The sequence below is a fragment of the Furipterus horrens genome, unplaced genomic scaffold (assembly GCF_987537825.1).
Source record: "Furipterus horrens unplaced genomic scaffold, mFurHor1.1.pri manual_scaffold_17, whole genome shotgun sequence".
Taxonomy (NCBI): domain Eukaryota; kingdom Metazoa; phylum Chordata; class Mammalia; order Chiroptera; family Furipteridae; genus Furipterus; species Furipterus horrens.
Window position 1 is genome coordinate 89,873,243 of NW_028327187.1, and position 17,143 is coordinate 89,890,385.

At 38.7% G+C, this 17,143-nt stretch overlaps 1 protein-coding gene across 10 annotated transcripts in view; it reads left to right on the forward strand.

Annotated features, from left to right (window-relative positions):
- Nucleotides 1-17,143, forward strand: part of CASK (calcium/calmodulin dependent serine protein kinase) — a 419,618-nt gene that overhangs the window by 162,269 nt on the left and 240,206 nt on the right. For all 10 annotated transcript variants that reach the window (XM_090265298.1, XM_090265289.1, XM_090265291.1 and 7 more), the window contains one exon: nt 9,936-10,041. In XM_090265298.1, the coding sequence (XP_090121424.1) occupies nt 9,936-10,041 (106 nt within the window). The remainder of the gene's footprint in view (nt 1-9,935; nt 10,042-17,143) is intronic.

Here is a 17,143-nt window from a genome sequence, read left to right on the forward strand (position 1 = left end):
ATTAGTGATAAATATACTTTGATGTGAGAAAGAAGATGTAATAAACATTAGTCGGATGAGTTCTGGGTGTTCGGTGTTGCCTTTAACAGAGTTAGCGGAAATGTAAATCCCCAGCAGTCTTACAGTTCGGTAACACTGCTGAACACCATTTTCATAGCGTTAGATCTGACACTTCTTTTTGACTAACTTTTGGCATCTGAATACAAAAATGACCCCAGTTTTTCCCTATCACATCAACTTTTTAAGGTACAGGATACCCTCCCTTTGTCCCCAAAATCATACAAAATGTACCTACAAGGGAAAATAAGGAAAAAATTACCTGACTGTACTGTTTATATTTAGTTATTTTATTCACATAAAGGCTATATATTTTTACTGTAATTAGTAAACTCAATGATTTATAGACTTAAATATTGATTAAGAAGGGTCTAGTCAAGGAACAGATATAAATGACCCATGGACATGGACAACAGGATGGGTATTGATTCTGGGAGTGGGGGGCAGGCAGGAGAGAGCAATGAGGAGAAAATCGAGACAACTGTTATTGAATAACAATAAAAAAAGATTTTTATAATAGAGGAAAATAAGTAACAAATATCTTCAAATTCTAAAAAACAAGAAGAAGCATGGCTTTGAGGCTGTAAAATGGTACTGTAGATAATTATTTACCAAATCCATCTTAATGAAGAGTGAAGGAAGACAAGTAGTTCTCACAGTAATTGGCTTTATTATATTTTATAGCTAATTGTCGGCGGCGGCGGCAGCCGTCCGTCTCGAGAGACGATGGTGTAGCTTCTTAAGAGTCTATCTGCACCGCCGAGAATGGTTGTGCAGTCCGACTCGGGAGTGACACGGTATCTGTCTCCTCCCGTGTTGAATCGACATCTTGCGATGACGCTGAAGCTACAGAGCCTGGGCAGGGTGATATGGAGGGTCTGCTGTTGCCCATGCAGCAGACCCCCCCTCTCTTCGCAGCTGAAGGGTCCAAGGGAAAGACGGAGTCAATACAGCTTGGCTTCAGGTGCGCCGCAGGAGTTGCCGGTGTTGACTACAACGTCAAACCGCCTTAGGGACTCCGGCTCCGGATTTTCTGTCAGGGTTTACTCCCTTAGCCTTTCCCCTGAAGAGGTATGCCGCAAGGCAGCGGAGGTTTTTTGGAGTCAGAGTTTTCCTTCTCTGATGTACCCTGACTGGAAGATCGAACCAGCGACACTTAGCTCGCAGGCCGACGCTCAATCCACTGAGCTAAACCAGCCAGGGCCATTTTTTTTATAGCTAATAGTTGTATATAAATATACTGTAGCATTTAGTTCGAATTTGGTATTCAACTGGGCAAGCTGCTTTAATACATTTGTTACACTTAATCAGAACTGAAAATTCTTTGGGATATATATTTCCAAAACCCCATTAATCTGTAAATGCTTAACACAATTAAGATTGATACGAACTAATACTTTTGTATATTTAAGAAAAAATTCTGCCTCAAATATTCTCAATTAGTAATATGCTGCTTTCTTTCTTTATTCACTTGAGAGATAAGATTTTAAGTCACGGGGGTGTTTTTAGTGGGCAAGAATTCAAAGAAATTAGAAGCTGCTTGGATTTCTTTGTATATGAAAAAAGATAATAAAATGTATAGAGTGGTAGTAAAATGTGTAAAAGATCAGAGAAATAGAGTTTGCAGTTAACTCAAAATGGTGTGTGGGCCAGTCTGGGCCTCTGCTCATCCACTATTTGAGAAGGTCAACTCCCCTGATTTATAGGAAGACAGCCTAATTAAAGCCAATGTGACCTGTATGATTGCCAAAGGCAGCTGGGATATTTAGCCTTTGAATTAATTATTAGATAAAGGTGGAACTCAACAACAGTATTTAACTTTGCTACTTACTACAGGGTGGGGCAAAATTAGGTTTACAGTTGTTCATATGGAAAAATAATACAATAATTAATAAACAATAATGCAAGATTAAATTTTTTTGCATACTCACAAATGTAAACCTCCTTTTGCCTCACCTTGTATAATCCTTCCAAGGTTCTGCTTGGGTTCCTTTCTTAAAATATCATATGGTCATTAATTTTAGTACACCAAGAAAAAATATTGAGTCAATAATGACTTTCACTTACTTATTTTGTTATTAATATTGATTTAAATGAATTCATTAACATTTGTCCAAATTATTTCTATGACTGTATTAGAATGTTTTTTATGTGCATTTGGAGGCTGAGTCAGTGAATTTTGTTAACTAATGAGTTTCTAGCACAACCTGGAAATCATTTAGAAACAAATGAGGATACTTGTGTATTTGTCAGGAAAAGATCAGTGTCTAGTTTCTAATCATCACAGTGTAGCTGAAATAAGCTGATTCTGTACCAGTCTTGAAAACTTTTCACCTAAGTCAGTGTTAACCACATTACCACTGTTGTGTGATTGGATATTAAGGGCACATATAACAACTACACAGCCCCAGGAGTCAGTGTGTAGTGTTATAAAGAGCACTGGAGTTCGGTCATTAGTCCTACTTCCTCTACTTATTACTGTATGATTTCAACAACTTATTTATCTCACTGAATATGGGGCCTCACTTTCTTCCTCCATAAGGTGGGAATACATATATTTCTCTTAAAAGGTTACTATAATTATCACTGGGGAACACAATTTTCATTGAGTTAGATCTAACACTTGTTTTTGATTAACTTTTGGCACCTGAATCCAAAAATGACCCCAGTTTTTCTCTATCACATCAACTTTTTAAGGTACAGGATGCCTTCCCTTTGTCCCCCAAATCATATAAAATGTACATACAAAGGAAAATAAAGAAAAAATTACCTTAATATACAGTAGTCCCTCTCTATATCGTGGCCTCACTGTATCACGGGATTTTTAAAAATATTATATTTAATTAGTTATCGCAGATTTTTTGCTATATGATGGGATTTTGTGGTACTACATATGTATTTATATGCAAAGTTATTATTTTAATGATTTTTGTCTAAAAATTTTCAAAAAATATATAAAATATATAATAAATGATTCTAACATTAAAAGAATATTAAATCGAAATAAAATACTGCACACTGTTTACAGTATGTATTATGTTTCAGAACATAAGTAGTGTTTATAAAAGTGTAGAAAAGGTTAATAAGGGAGTGGGAAAGGTTAATAAGGGACTGGGAATGGTTTATAACTGTGTGGGAAGGGTTTATAAAGCCTTAAAATATATATAAATACTAAAATAAATGTAAGGTTCCTACTTCACGGATTTTCACCTGTCGCGGGGAGGTCTAAGAACATAATACCCGCGATAAGTGAGGGAATAATGTACTATTTATTTAGAGTTATTTTATTCATATAAAGGCTATATATTGTTACTGTAAGTCAAATTGTGTACAAGTAGTGAAGTTCTGCTACCAAACATACATATTAAGGTAATTTATCTTTTCAAATGACAGGCTAGGAAATGCCAAAATGAGACACTTGAAACAATCTCCTTCAGTAGGCAAAGCTTGAACAAATTGCTTCATGAGGCCCAGTTTTATGTGCAGAGGTGGGAATATAATGTTCTTTCTGTCAACAAGTGGCTCATGTAGAATATTTGGATCACCAGGTTTGAGGTCAGATCTTGGAGGCTGGTTTCACTCCACCCAATGCTTCTGATGAGCTCTGCTATCCCACATACACAGAAAACAGGAATACTTGGTATATTCACGTTGCTGACCAAGAAGGAAGCAGACCATTTTGAGCTCAACACAGATGACCCAATTGTGCTTGTGATATTGTAACAGATCAAAGACACTTTATGTCTTCATATTCTTCACAAAAACAAACTGAATGGCCAATTGGGACTGCACCAAATAAATTGCCATTGTGGAGGAGGACACACTTTAAGCTCCACTTTGAGCTATCGATGAACAGTCGCCATTCAGTTGTGTTCTGGATTGGAATTCCCAATTCCTCCATTAAACCATGTATGTTACGGCAATACACAAAGCCACTGTCACTTCAAAAGTACTGCAGAAATGCACTTTCTCTTGATTGAAAGTAGGATGTCTTTGCTCCTTTTTCAAGCAAGGTTTTCTCGTGCAGTCTTGATGCTAGGAGTTCTGAAGCCTTTTTGGACATCCCAAATCTCATGCCAAATCATTCAACTCACACTGATCGAATCCCTTATGAGCTGAGTCATCTTCAATTTCAAAATCTTCATTGTTGCTGTCACTTAGCTCTTCACCATACTCCTGTTTTTCGAAAGAGGGTAGTTCAATGAAAACTGTCACTGGGATTTCAGCTGAATGAGGCACTGAGCGTATAGCTGATGGTAGACTAGGACACTCTGTTTTACGTTTATTTCTCTTGTTATATCCTGATGTTTTCACTATACAAAAGTAGCAGTCACTTGAATGATCTCTGGGTTCTCCCCAAACCATAGGCATACCAAATGGCAATTTATCATGTGTTCCCTTCATCCACATCCATAAACTCTCGACACACTGCTTGCACACCTTGTGAGGGTCCCAAGACTTATCTTGATCACCAAGTATTACTTTAAAATATGCAAAATAGACTTGCCTGACAAATGCGCTAATGTTTGTCCTTTGGGAATGGTGAAACTGCCACAGATCTAACAAAACGAATCAGGGTTGTTTAGCCACTTACAACGAGAAATAGCAGAGGCAGACATGATCTGAAGGAAAGGAAATAAGTACGTATGTAAATAAAAAAATAAATTCTGCTAACTCCTTGTATACAGACAAGAACTCGGACTACACTTCGGAATATGATTCACTACATAGAGCGGCACACAACCTCTCACCACACTGTCTCATGTGTAACTGAATAGCCTGGACAAGTATGAACCTGTTGCTGGTCTCCAAGGTCGTCTCCCACTCCTCCCTACTCAAGGGAGGTTTGCTCTCAGCCAATAGGAGAGCACTAGTGCTTCCCTCGATCCAGGCTCTATCCAGCCTAGAGTGGTCGCATTAAGATAAGCTGTACAGAAAAAAATTTGATGTGATAGAAGAAAACTAACTCGTCGGCAGCCGTCCGTCTCGAGAGACGATGGTGTAGCTTCTTAAGTGTCTATCTGCACCACCGAGAATGGCTGTGCAGTCCGACTCGGGAGTGACACGGCATCTGTCTCCTCCCGTGTTGAATCGACATCTTGCGATGACGCTGGAGTGTCCTCTCCAGTGGAGCTGAAGCTACAGAGCCTGGGCAGGGTGATATGGAGGGTCTGCTGTTGCCCATGCAGCAGACCCCCCCTCTCTTCGCAGCTGAAGGGTCCAAGGGAAAGACGGAGTCGATACAGCTTGGCTTCAGGTGCGCCGCAGGAGTTGCCGGTGTTGACTACAACGTCAAACCGCCTTAGGGACTCCGGCTCCGGATTTTCTGTCGGGGTTTACTCCCTTAGCCTTTCCCCAGAAGAGGTATGCCGCAAGGCAGCGGAGGTTTTTTTTTTTTGGAGTCAGAGTTTTCCTTCTCTGATGTACCCTGACTGGAAGATCGAACCAGCGACACTTAGCTCGCAGGCCGACGCTCAATCCACTGAGCTAAACCAGCATGCCTATTTAAGTCTAAAACAGCTGAAAATCAAACTCAACAGGAATTATGTTAAAAATTGTTCCCCTGTGTTTTTATATAAGGACTTATAGAGAGGCACTTATAATCTCAAATGTTGCATGGTAAACAAATGCACTGCATAGTCTAAGGTCATTCATTAAATTTTGAAGTGTACAAAGGGCTACTACTAGACAGTGGATGTTGACTACCTTTTGCATGTATGGTAGGTTAATCAAGATAAAATAATTAAAAATTAAAGAATGTAGATTAGAATAGTGAAGAAATTCCATTTTTAATTATTAAGTGATGGAATTAGGTTATCCAAAGAAGCTGTAGCATTTCCCTACATAGAAATATTTTTTTACAAAAACGTGTCTGTTTTAGTTTAGATTCTTTCTTGAATGGCTTTACAAATATCTGTATAGAAATGCAGAAGAATCCATTTTGGGAGAGTCATTTTATCTAGAGTTGCACCATTCCAATTTGGTAGCCACTAGCCATATGTAGCTCTTGAACACCTGAAGTATGGCTGCTATGAATTGAAATGTGCTAGAAGTATAAAACACATTGGATCTCAAAGACTTAGTACAAAAAGAGAATTAACATATTTCATTAATAATTTTTAATAGGATTGTATGTTGAAATAATATTTTGGATATATTAGATTGCATGAAATATGTTAAAATAAATTTTAACTGTTTTTACTTTTTAATGTGGTTACCAAAAAAATTTCAATTTTATATATGGCTCACAGTCTATTTCTAATAGATAGTGCTGATCTAAATCTTTGTTGAATGGTTCTGGGCAAGCTCACTTAAATTTAGATCTCTTATACATGTATACTGAGGTCAAGATTGCTAACCCAGTGCTAAGAATGTCAGAAGTCATTCCTTCAGTCGTATTTGGAAATACCCAAATTATTTTTGACCCATGGTCAAATTAACTTGTTGCAGAATTGTGACACTCTAAAAGTAACATCCAACTTTTCAAAGATAGTATGAAGAATTCTATCACAAGATCAACTAGTAATGAAATGAATAAGTAAGTACTTTCCAGGAAAATTCTTTTAAAAAAATTTTAGGCCCAAACATCATAGGAAACTAGTAGTAGTGGTAATAGGAAAAGGAGTAAGAGTAGTAGTCCTTATGCCATGTAGGAAGTTGATTTAATTTGTGTGTTTCTCCAAATTTGGTCAGAAAATTAAATATTACTTCCCATACTACTAGTGCTCCTTTTAAAGGGAAATAAATTGATAAAATATAGGCATGTAGTCAAATATTTTATAAGGGCACTAAACATAGAAATAGATTATTTTAAAATCTTTTAAAATTTCCCTCGGGAATTAGAAAATGAAAAGGTACAAGAAAAAATGGAGAGAGTTACCAGTGACCTGTAGACAAAGAAGCACCTCCAAACAGCCACGATAACTCTAGGTCAGATCACTACAGGAATGTTCTGTGCTCATATCTTTAAGCAAGCAGTCAGATGATCTCTCAGATCAGCACCTACTTTCAAACTTCCTTATACTCTGCCTTATGAGTTGATTTGTACACAAATATAGACATACCTCAGAGATACTGTGGGTTTGGTTCCAGACCACCACAATAAAAGCATTGCAATAAAGTGAGTCGTAATCTAAAACAAACATTTAGAGTTTAATATTCTTGGAATCTACAATTAGAATGCATATATTATACATTTGTATTTTTTAACTCATGATTTTTCTATTTAGGATTTTTAATACACTCATTTAATTGTTACTTAAATTATGGACAATGGTACCATTTATCCTAGATGTAAGCCAGTTTTTGCATTCTTGCTCTTATAATTTGAAATATATTTTTTCTGTTGTTAGTTCTATGCCGTTTAATTAGTGTTCTGATTTTAGTCGCTGAAATGTCAGATTTGATGACACTTAAATGTTTTTCATCTTTGAAGGCAGGGTCCCCAGCAATTCTTTCTTCATTCTGAGGGTGGGTAAGTGATAGTGACTAGACCAGGAGCATATTCAGCCACATACCAAGCAGTGATGTGCAAGTTCTAATGAAAGGCTCTTTATTTAGTGTATTCATGTCTACTTTCAGTATAGCAAATGTGGTTTATGGCAGATGGTGAGTGTGGAGGCTGAAACACACTGTAGGTACATGAATGGGGCAAAATGAAAAAATAAACTGTAAACAGGAGAAAAGACCAGTTTTCAGTGGCAAACACTAAACCCCTCTTACTTCTTGACTCCAGTGTCAGAGCATTGAGTTAAAATCAGCTTTTATATCAGAATAGAAAGAAATGGAAAGAGAGACTGTGGCGAAAACAGAAAGTATTAAAAGGGTAACTTCTAATAAAATGAGAAGCTAGAAGCAAACATAAAAATAAGTAATAAAACTCCTAAGATTTTCATAAGCATCAGGATGCAGAACATTCTTGAAGAGAGAGAAAAGCTGCAGGCATCTGATTTCTGTTGTCTGGCTTCAGCCTGGCCCTCCAGGACACTTGTCATAAGCCTTCCTTATAGTAATGACTTCCCAGCACAAAACACACACCTGATTCACACCTTTCCTCCCCTGCAGGACCTTTCCAACCACTTCAGGAGATGGAGACCATCTTTCAGGTACCTCCCATCTCTTTTTTTACAGTGAACACTGAGGCACCTTACCCCTCAGCCCCATAGTGCTGCACTCCATACAAGTCCTTTCATATCCATTTTCTCATTTGAATCTTACCACTGCCCCTCTGATGTCCATGTAGTAGACTCTGCGGGTCTTACATCACCTAGCGCCTTTCCCATTTCATTTGGAGTAAGAAAGGCATTTGTAGATATTAGCCATTGCTGGCACGTAGCAGTGATAGAGACAGGGCCTGCACCAAGTTTCCCAACTCCAGATCCTGTGGGCTTTTCATCACAGCCACTTATAAACACACAGAGTGTTCCCTCTAAAACAACAGCAAGAACAGACAATCAGACCTTCTTTGGCCCTTCTGTTCCTTTCCTACTGCCAGATTCTTCTTAACTGATTATGTCTAAACCCAGAATCACGGAGTTGGAGAGGCCAGGGCTCAAACCTACCCCTTGTGTTAGCTATGTGATCTTGAACATGTTTCTAAGCTTGTTTCCTCATCTGTAAAATACCTACCTCACAGGATTATTGGGATAGTATATGACAATGACTATATTAAGTACTTGGCCCAGTGAAAGACATGATAAATTTTAATTTATTATTACATAATTGTCTCCTGCATACTGACCTCAAACCTGGCATCTCCCCACAACTTCATCTTGCCCAGAATGCTAAAGGTCTTTCTTGGCTGAATCTTATAGCCTTTTCTCTGCCTTCTTCAACTACTCACGCCTTAATTTCTTCTATTCCCTTTCTTAATGTTGTGTTATTGATTCTTCCTTTGCTAGTGACTTCTCTTGTGTCTAATTCTCTGATTTGCTTTCTTCATTCATTACCCTTATGTAAGTCTTCTATGGTTCCCTCAGCAAAGGCTAAGTTGAATTAATATTAAATCAAAGAGGAGATAATGTTATCTTTTTTGCTTTTGGCAATATATCCTTAGCCTTTGTTCTCTTTAGCTGTCTCCCTCTACTTCCAAATATAAAATGTCATATTGGATTTTATTCATCCAAACAGGTAAAACTCCAGCACTATTAACACAAGAGGGCTTTAATTATCTTGTTCCATGTAGACATGGCAAATTGTTTTTATATGATCATGATGACAGTGATGATAGTAACAGTTTTATTTTCCTAATAGTACTATGGAACTTACACACTGGTCTTACCTACATTATCTGAATTTGTTCTTCAAAATAACACTTTAGATCGTGTCCTGAATTATCCAACACATTTTATAAATGATGTAAAAAAAAAAATTGTGACTTTGATGCTGGGAGTACTATCTTTTCTGTTTAAACCATATTCTTTTTTGCCCCCTACTCCATGTAACTTCCCTGATGTGTACCTATAAATGCTAAATTTTAGGCTAAGACAATATATTATTATCAAATTTAGGGGAAACTAAGAAAAAGAGGTAAAATTCAAAACAGAAAATTAAGTTACTTATTAGATTAAGAAAGCATTATAAATTTCAAGACTTGATTATAAGAGTTTGGGGAAAGTATTTATTTGTGCTATTTACATTTTTTATTAATAACAGCTGACTCTATAATATATATAGATTTAAGCTGGCAAAGGACATGGAGAAGTTATAGTGTCAAAGATTTTAAAGGGTAAAAAGTTAGGCTTAGCTTAAATGGGGGATTTCATCTCTTTAGTTAAGAGGAATCTTCATGTGCCCATAGATCACATCCATTCATTCATCATTCACTCTGATTGTCTTTTGTCCTACCTAATGAAGCATGTTGTGTGTTTGTTTTGCAGATCTAAAGCGGGAAGCCAGTATCTGTCATATGCTGAAACATCCCCACATTGTAGAGTTATTGGAAACATATAGCTCAGATGGAATGCTTTACATGGTTTTTGAATTGTGAGTGTACATTTTATTTTCTTAAGGGTTAAATTTTTAAGCAATGTTGGTTTTGAATAACACTAATGCTTTCTTCTAAAATTTAACAATAGTTTGAACTCATCTATTCACAAAGACCTAAAAATAATAAGAATAAAAGGATTATCTCATCTTAAAGTTCACAGTGACTGAGGAAGCAAAAGCTAGTCATATTTAGTTACCCTCACATTTTTAGCATACTTCAGAGAAGAGGCTCTAAAAAGAAAGAGTTAAGAAATAGGAGGCCCCAAAATAGAAAATTCTGATCATAGGAGTCTTCATGAAGAGGAGTGGGATGGCAGCAGAGGCCTCCATGGAGCAAGCCTCTGTGGCAACTAAAAACAAGTAATACCAGACTTAACTTCTCCTTTGATTTAATAACCTTATTGGCTTATAAAGGCAATTCTGTAGATAATAGTGTATCTTGATTTCAGTAAGCCACTTGACATATTTCTCATACAATTATTGTCAGTAAGAGGAGAAATGTGAGCTAAGGATAGGACAACTGGGTAATTTTATAGCTGGTTAGATGATTGTGTCCAGAGATGGTAACCTTTATGGGATGCCATCCTATGCAGTTCCAATTTTAATCAGTGAGTTTGATTAGGGTCTCTCACAAGATAATAATCAAGGATTTGGCCAGGGCTGAAGTCATTTTAAGGCTCCACTGGGGATAGATCTGCTTCCAAGCTCACTCACATCGTTGTTGGTAGCAGGCTATTGGACTGAAGGCCTTAGTTCCTCATGAGCTATTGGCCTGAGGCCACCCTAGGTTCCTTGTACCTGGGTTCCTCCATGGAGCAGCTCACAACACAACAGCTGGCTTCATCAGAGTGAGCAAGCAAGAGGGCAAGAGTACTAACAAGACTGAGGTCAATCTTGTAACTTAATCTCAGAAATCCTACACCAGCAGTTCTGCCATATTCTATTAGTTAGAAATAAGTCATTAAATCCAGCCCACACACAAAGGGAGGGGATTACACAAGGGTGTGAATACCAGGAGGTGGTGATCACTGGGAACTTTGTCAAAAGCTACTCCCACAGAAGACTAGCTAATACACTGAATATACAGACCAAAATTTTAAAATAATTTATAAGTTTGCAGCAAAGAGCTGAAAAAAAGAAGATGAAATTTATGACCAGTTGATATAAACTCATTCATTCAAATATGTAAGTGCAAGTTTACTGTGAATTTAGTTGTAACTTCTTAGGTGAAAAATTTGTAAATGTTGTAGCTGTTGCAACAGAGCTATAAAGGCCCTGAATGGAACCTTTGGCTACACTAATTATGAGAATATAGTATTCAGAACCAAGCCACACTCCCACTGTATTGTATACTGCTCAGTATCCTGGCATGTTCACAGTAAGCAGGACACTGGCACGCTTCCAGAAAGGGATAACCAGAGTAGGAAAGAGCCTAGAAATTCTGTCACAGTCACAGCCTTCAAAATTTTTGTTGGTAAACCTACTAAAAATTTCTTAAAACTATGTACCTCCTCACTTATTTTTAAGTTGATATATAAAAACTTTCATTGTGAGGTTGTAATTTTCAGTGTCTCATATTTTTAAATATATTTTCTTCAAAACTGTAGAGCTGCACCTTTATCTCATTCACTTTATGTCTGCTGTGTGAACCTGAATGGCAAAACTAGTCATCACTGTCAAACCAGTGAATCAAATCAGTCGCACTTTCTGTCAGAAAAAAATCTGACTTCATTTTTCAAATAAAATTAAAGTGTTAATAGGCATCCCTGTGACAATCATGTTACTATAGTTTTTTTATTGTATTTTTTTTATTACCATTTAGTCCCTTTATACCGCCTCCTCCCTGCAATCACCACACTGTTGTCCTTGTGCATGAGGTCTTTTTCCTTGATCCCTCCTTCTAATTCTAAAACAGATCAGGCTTTGCCATGAATATATTGTGTGGATGAAATAAGACGGTTTTTCTCTTTCTTTACCAAGCTTTCTGTTTTGCTGTCAAGGTTCTCTCCTTCCCACAGGAGATTTGCATTCCCCAGTTGTCTCTTTGAAGCTAAGGGAGCATCTCAGGATAGGCAAGTGGTTTGTCATTTGCGATGGGTTCCTGTGAGTGGAGATGTAAAAGAAAACTCAGCAGACCACAGACTTGTTTTCAGATAGACCAAATTATGGCAAATGAAGATATGGAAATTGATTGCCTTAAAAATATCCTAATCCCTTGGAAGGACCATGAGTACTCCCAGAGATACTGTAGTCCCAGTTTGAAGACCACTGGCATGGAAGAGCTATTGAAAAGGTTGGGAGTCTTTAGTTACCCAAGAATCTATTGGTTTCCTTTTTCTGCTAAAAGAGTCCTCACAGCAGAAGCCCATGGTAGAACATTATGGATGTCTTCAGTTATTTGAAAGATTGCCATCTGTAAGAGGATAATATGTTTTTTCAGTGTAGGGTCAGGGTTGTAATGGGAATCAACAAGTGGCAGGTAGATTTCACCCCTAATCAAAGGCCTCTAATGATTAGACTAACTGTAAATGAAATGGGCTCTCTCACAGAATACACATTCCTCACCAGAAGTACTCAAGCTGAAGCTGGATTTTGGACTAGAGAGGGCCTCTAACATCCCTTCCAATTTTAAGATATTATAATTCTTTTAATCACGTTTTCTGGTTAAATTTTATTCTTTATTTAAGAAATGTTTCTAATTTTTATTCACTGAGAAAACTAAAAAAATAGGTTTCATCACATACTATAGTGAGCATAGAAAGCAAAATTTTTGATTTTGCTTAAATTTCACCCTGATTGCTATTTGTTTCAAAAGGATCTAAGTACAATAGAGAGAAAGCAGTTTTTGGTTTCATAAAACTTGGTTTAGTGTCCCAACTATGTCACTTTTATTAATTACGTGACTTTGGCCAAGTCTTTTTAGCTTCTCTGAGCCTCAGTTTTCTCACCTTTAAAACCTTCATAAGATTATGAGAACTACATGAGAAAATTACATGAATTTACTTTTTATAAAATGGTGAAGTACTCTACAATTCTACTGTTTTCAGTAGATTGAACAGGCTAGTTTTAGTTTCTCAATGTTGAATCTGTATTAGATTTTGTATAGCTCATTTATATGATTCAGGTATGATTGAAATAATTCATCAATGGCTATATATTGAGATGAGACCACATTAAAATTGCAGTTTACTAGTCACTCACCTAATTCCAATGTTAATTCATATCACTAGAACATGGATCTATATTTGAAAATTTTTAACCTTTTGGGGGTATTTTTAAATGAAAAGAAGACTTCCGGCCAAGATGGAGGCTTAGATGGACACGCTCGGTCTCCCTCTACAACTAGAGAGGAATACAACTACTTCAAAACAAAAGATAACTAGAAATTCCAGAAAATAAAACTACACGGAAGCCCAACGTACAAAGTTATAGACCAGCGGCACTCTTTGGGCGGGTAAGAAGAGCGAAAGGGGGCGGTGCTGTTTGCGGTAGCATCTGGGACAGCGGCAGGGAGAGCAATCCCGGCTGCAGTCAAACTCCAGCAGCTCGCGACCCCAACGCTTGGAAAAGCAGCCACTACATAACCTCCAACAGTGAGGCCCAGAGGGCGGGAGGGCGGATCCCGGTCTCCTAGCGGAATAACTGTGTGAATCCATCTTGGACCCCCACCCCCACACAAAGCGCCACAGCGCTGCGAAATAGGTTGCGGATCACTACTGGTCGCTGGACAGTGACGACAAAGCGCCACAGCGCTGCGAAATAGGTTGCGGATCACTACTGGTCGCTGGACAGTGACGACAAAGCGCCACAGCGCAGCGAAAAAGGTTGCAGATCGCCGCCGGTCGCTGGGTTGTGACGAGTACACAGGCACTGCCCCCTATAGCCAGCCCAAGAAAACAAAACGCATCTGTCAAAATGAGGCAGACAACTATAGAAATCCCGGTGGCACAGCTCACCAGGCAACAGATGAAGAATCTGACAGATGAACAAATAAGAAACCTGTCAGAGGCTCAGTTCAGGGCCATTGTTATCAGGTGGCTTACAAAATTAACAAAAGATCTGGAAAAAGATGAGAAAGAATTGAAAAACACTCATACTGAAAGGAACAAAACCTCATACGAGACAGATGGTGAGGAAATAAAATCCAGAGTTCGAATCAACAAACCAGAACATAGAGAAGGAGCAAACAGTCAACCAGTGCAGAGAGAGGAAATGGGAAGCAAGGATGAGAGGATCAGAAACCTCTGGGACAGCTATAAGAGACCCAATATAAGAATCATTGGTTTACCAGAGGGCAAAGAAGATGAACTAGAAATGGAAAAATTAAGTGAAAATATAATAAAGCAGAACTTCCCAAACTTGGGGAAGGAAATAGACTTACAGGTCCAGGAAGCACAGAGAGTTCCAAAAAAACTGGACCCAGGTAGAACCACTCCAAGACACATTATAATCAAAATGTCAAAAGTTAAAGATAAAGAGAGAATCTTAAAAGCAGCAAGAGAGAAGAAAAGAATCATGTACAAAGGGGTCCCAATTAGACTATCAGCTGACTTCTCAAGGGAGACCCTGAAGGCAAGAAGGGACTGGCAAGAAATATTCAAAGTAATGAAAATCCAAAACCTGCAACCACGAATACTCTATCCAGCGAAACTGTCATTCAGAATAGAAGGGCAGAGAAAGTGTTTCCAGGACAAAATAAAACTGAAAGAGTTCATCAGATCCAAACCACTATTATATGAGATGTTAAAGGGACTGGTTTAGAAAAAGGAGGATCAAAACTATGAACACGGAAATGAAAACTGCATCATAAGAAACAACAACAGAAGCTAGGGAATTGAAACAAAGGCAAACAAAACAGGCAACGAGAGTGGAAAAAGAACTATAGGTATGGGGAGCATATTGGGGGGAGGTCAGCAGGGAGGGGGAAGGGGGAGAGGGAGGGAGATGGTATAGAAATTAAGGAGCATAGTAAGAGGGAATGGAATAGACAGAGGTTGAGAAGAACTATATGCACAAACAATGGACATGGACTAAAAGGGGGGGATAACTGGAGGGAGAGGGGCCACCGTGTGGAGGGGAGCAGAGGGAAGGGAAAATGGGACAAATGTAACACTATAATCAATAAAATACATTAAAAAAAAAGAAAATGCTATAATGAACCTCAGTGTACCTGTCACTCTGCTTCAACCATTATCAACATTTTGCCATTCTTTTCCTACCTATCCATTACTGTTGCCTTTTCTATCTCCTGGAGATTTTTTTAAAATGTGTTTTATTAATTATAATGTTACATTTGTCCCAATTTCCCTTCCCTCTTCTCCCCTCCACCTGGTGGCCCCCCTCCCTCCAGTTGTCCCCCGCTTTTTGACCATGTCCATTAGTTGTGCATATAGTTCTTCTCAACCTCTCTCTGTCTATTCCATTCCCTCCTATGCTTCTTAATTCCTGTACCATCTCCCTCCCTCTTAGCCTTCCCCCTCCCTGCTGACCTCCCCCCAATATGCTCCCCATACCTGTAGTTCTTTTTCCACTCTCATTGCCTACTTAGTTTGCCTTTGTTTCAATTCCCTAGCTTTTGTTGTTCGTTGTTGTGATGCAGTTTTCATTTTAATGTTCATAATTTTGATCCTCCTCCTTCTAAACCAGTCGCTTTAACATCTCATATAACAGTGGTTTGGATCTAATGAACTCCTTCAGTTTTACTTTGTCCTGGACACACTTTCTCTGCCCTTCTATTCTGAATGACAGTTTCGCTAGATAGAGTATTTGTGGCTGTAGGTTTTGGATTTTCATTACTTTGAATATTTCTTGCCAGTCCCTTCTTGCCTGCAGGGTCTCCCTTGAGAAGTCAGCTGATAGTCTAATTGGGACCCCTTTGTACATGATTCTTTTCTTCTCTCTTGCTGCTTTTAAGATTCTCTCTTTATCTTTAACTTTTGACATTTTGATTATAATGTGTCTTGGAGTGGTTCTACCTGGGTCCAGTTTTTTTGGAATTCTCTGTGCTTCCTGGACCTGTAAGTCTATTCCTTCCCCAAGTTTGGGAAGTTCTGCTTTATTATATTTTCACTTAATATTTCCATTTCTAGTTCATCTTCTTCGCCCTCTGGCAAACCAATGATTCTTATGTTGGGCCTTTTATAGCTGTCCCACAGGTTTCTGATCCTGTCATCATTTTCCTTGCTTCCCGTTTTTTCTCTCTGCACTGGTTGACTGTTTGTTCCTTCTTTGTGTTCTGGTTTGTTGATTTGAACTCTGGATTTTATTTTTTCACCATCTGTCTCGTATGAGGTTTTGTTCCTTTCAGTATGAGTGTTTTTCAATTCTTTCTCATCTTTTTCCAGATCTTTTGTTAATTCTGTAAGCCACCTGATAACAATGGCCCTGAACTGAGCCTCTGACAGGTTTCTTATTTGTTCATCTGTCAGGTTCTTCATCTGTTGCCTGGTGAGCTGTGCTACCGGGATTTCTATAGTTGTCTGCCTCATTTTGACAGATGCGTTTTATTTTCTTGGGCTGGCTATAGGGGGCAGTGCCTGTGTACTCGTCAAACCCAGCGACCAGCGCCGATCCGCAACCTTTCTCGCTGGTGCTTTGTTGTCACTGCCCAGCGACCAGTGGCGATCCGCAACCTTTTTCGCAGCCCTTTGGAGGTTTGTGTGGGGGCGGGGGTCCAAGATGGATTCACACAGTTATTCGGCTAGGAGACCAGGATCCGTCCTCCCGCCCCCTGGGCCTCACTGTTCGAGGCGATGTGGTGGCTGCTTTTCCCAGCGTTGGGGTTGTGAGCCGCCGGGGTTTGACTGCAGCCGGGATTGTCCTCCCTGCCGCTGTCCCTGGTGCGACCGCAAACAACACCACCCACTTTTGCTCTTCCTACCTGCCCAAAGAGCGCTGCTGGTTTATAACTCCATACGTTGGGCTTCCGTGTAGTTTTATTTTCTGGAATTTCTAGTTATCTTTTGTTTTGAAGTAGTTGTATTCCTCTCTAGTTGTAGAGGGAGGCCGAGCATGTCCATCTAAGCCTCCATCTTGGCCGGAAGTCCCTCCTGGAGATTTCTAAAGCAGTGTCATTTCAACTATAAATTCTCCTGGTTGT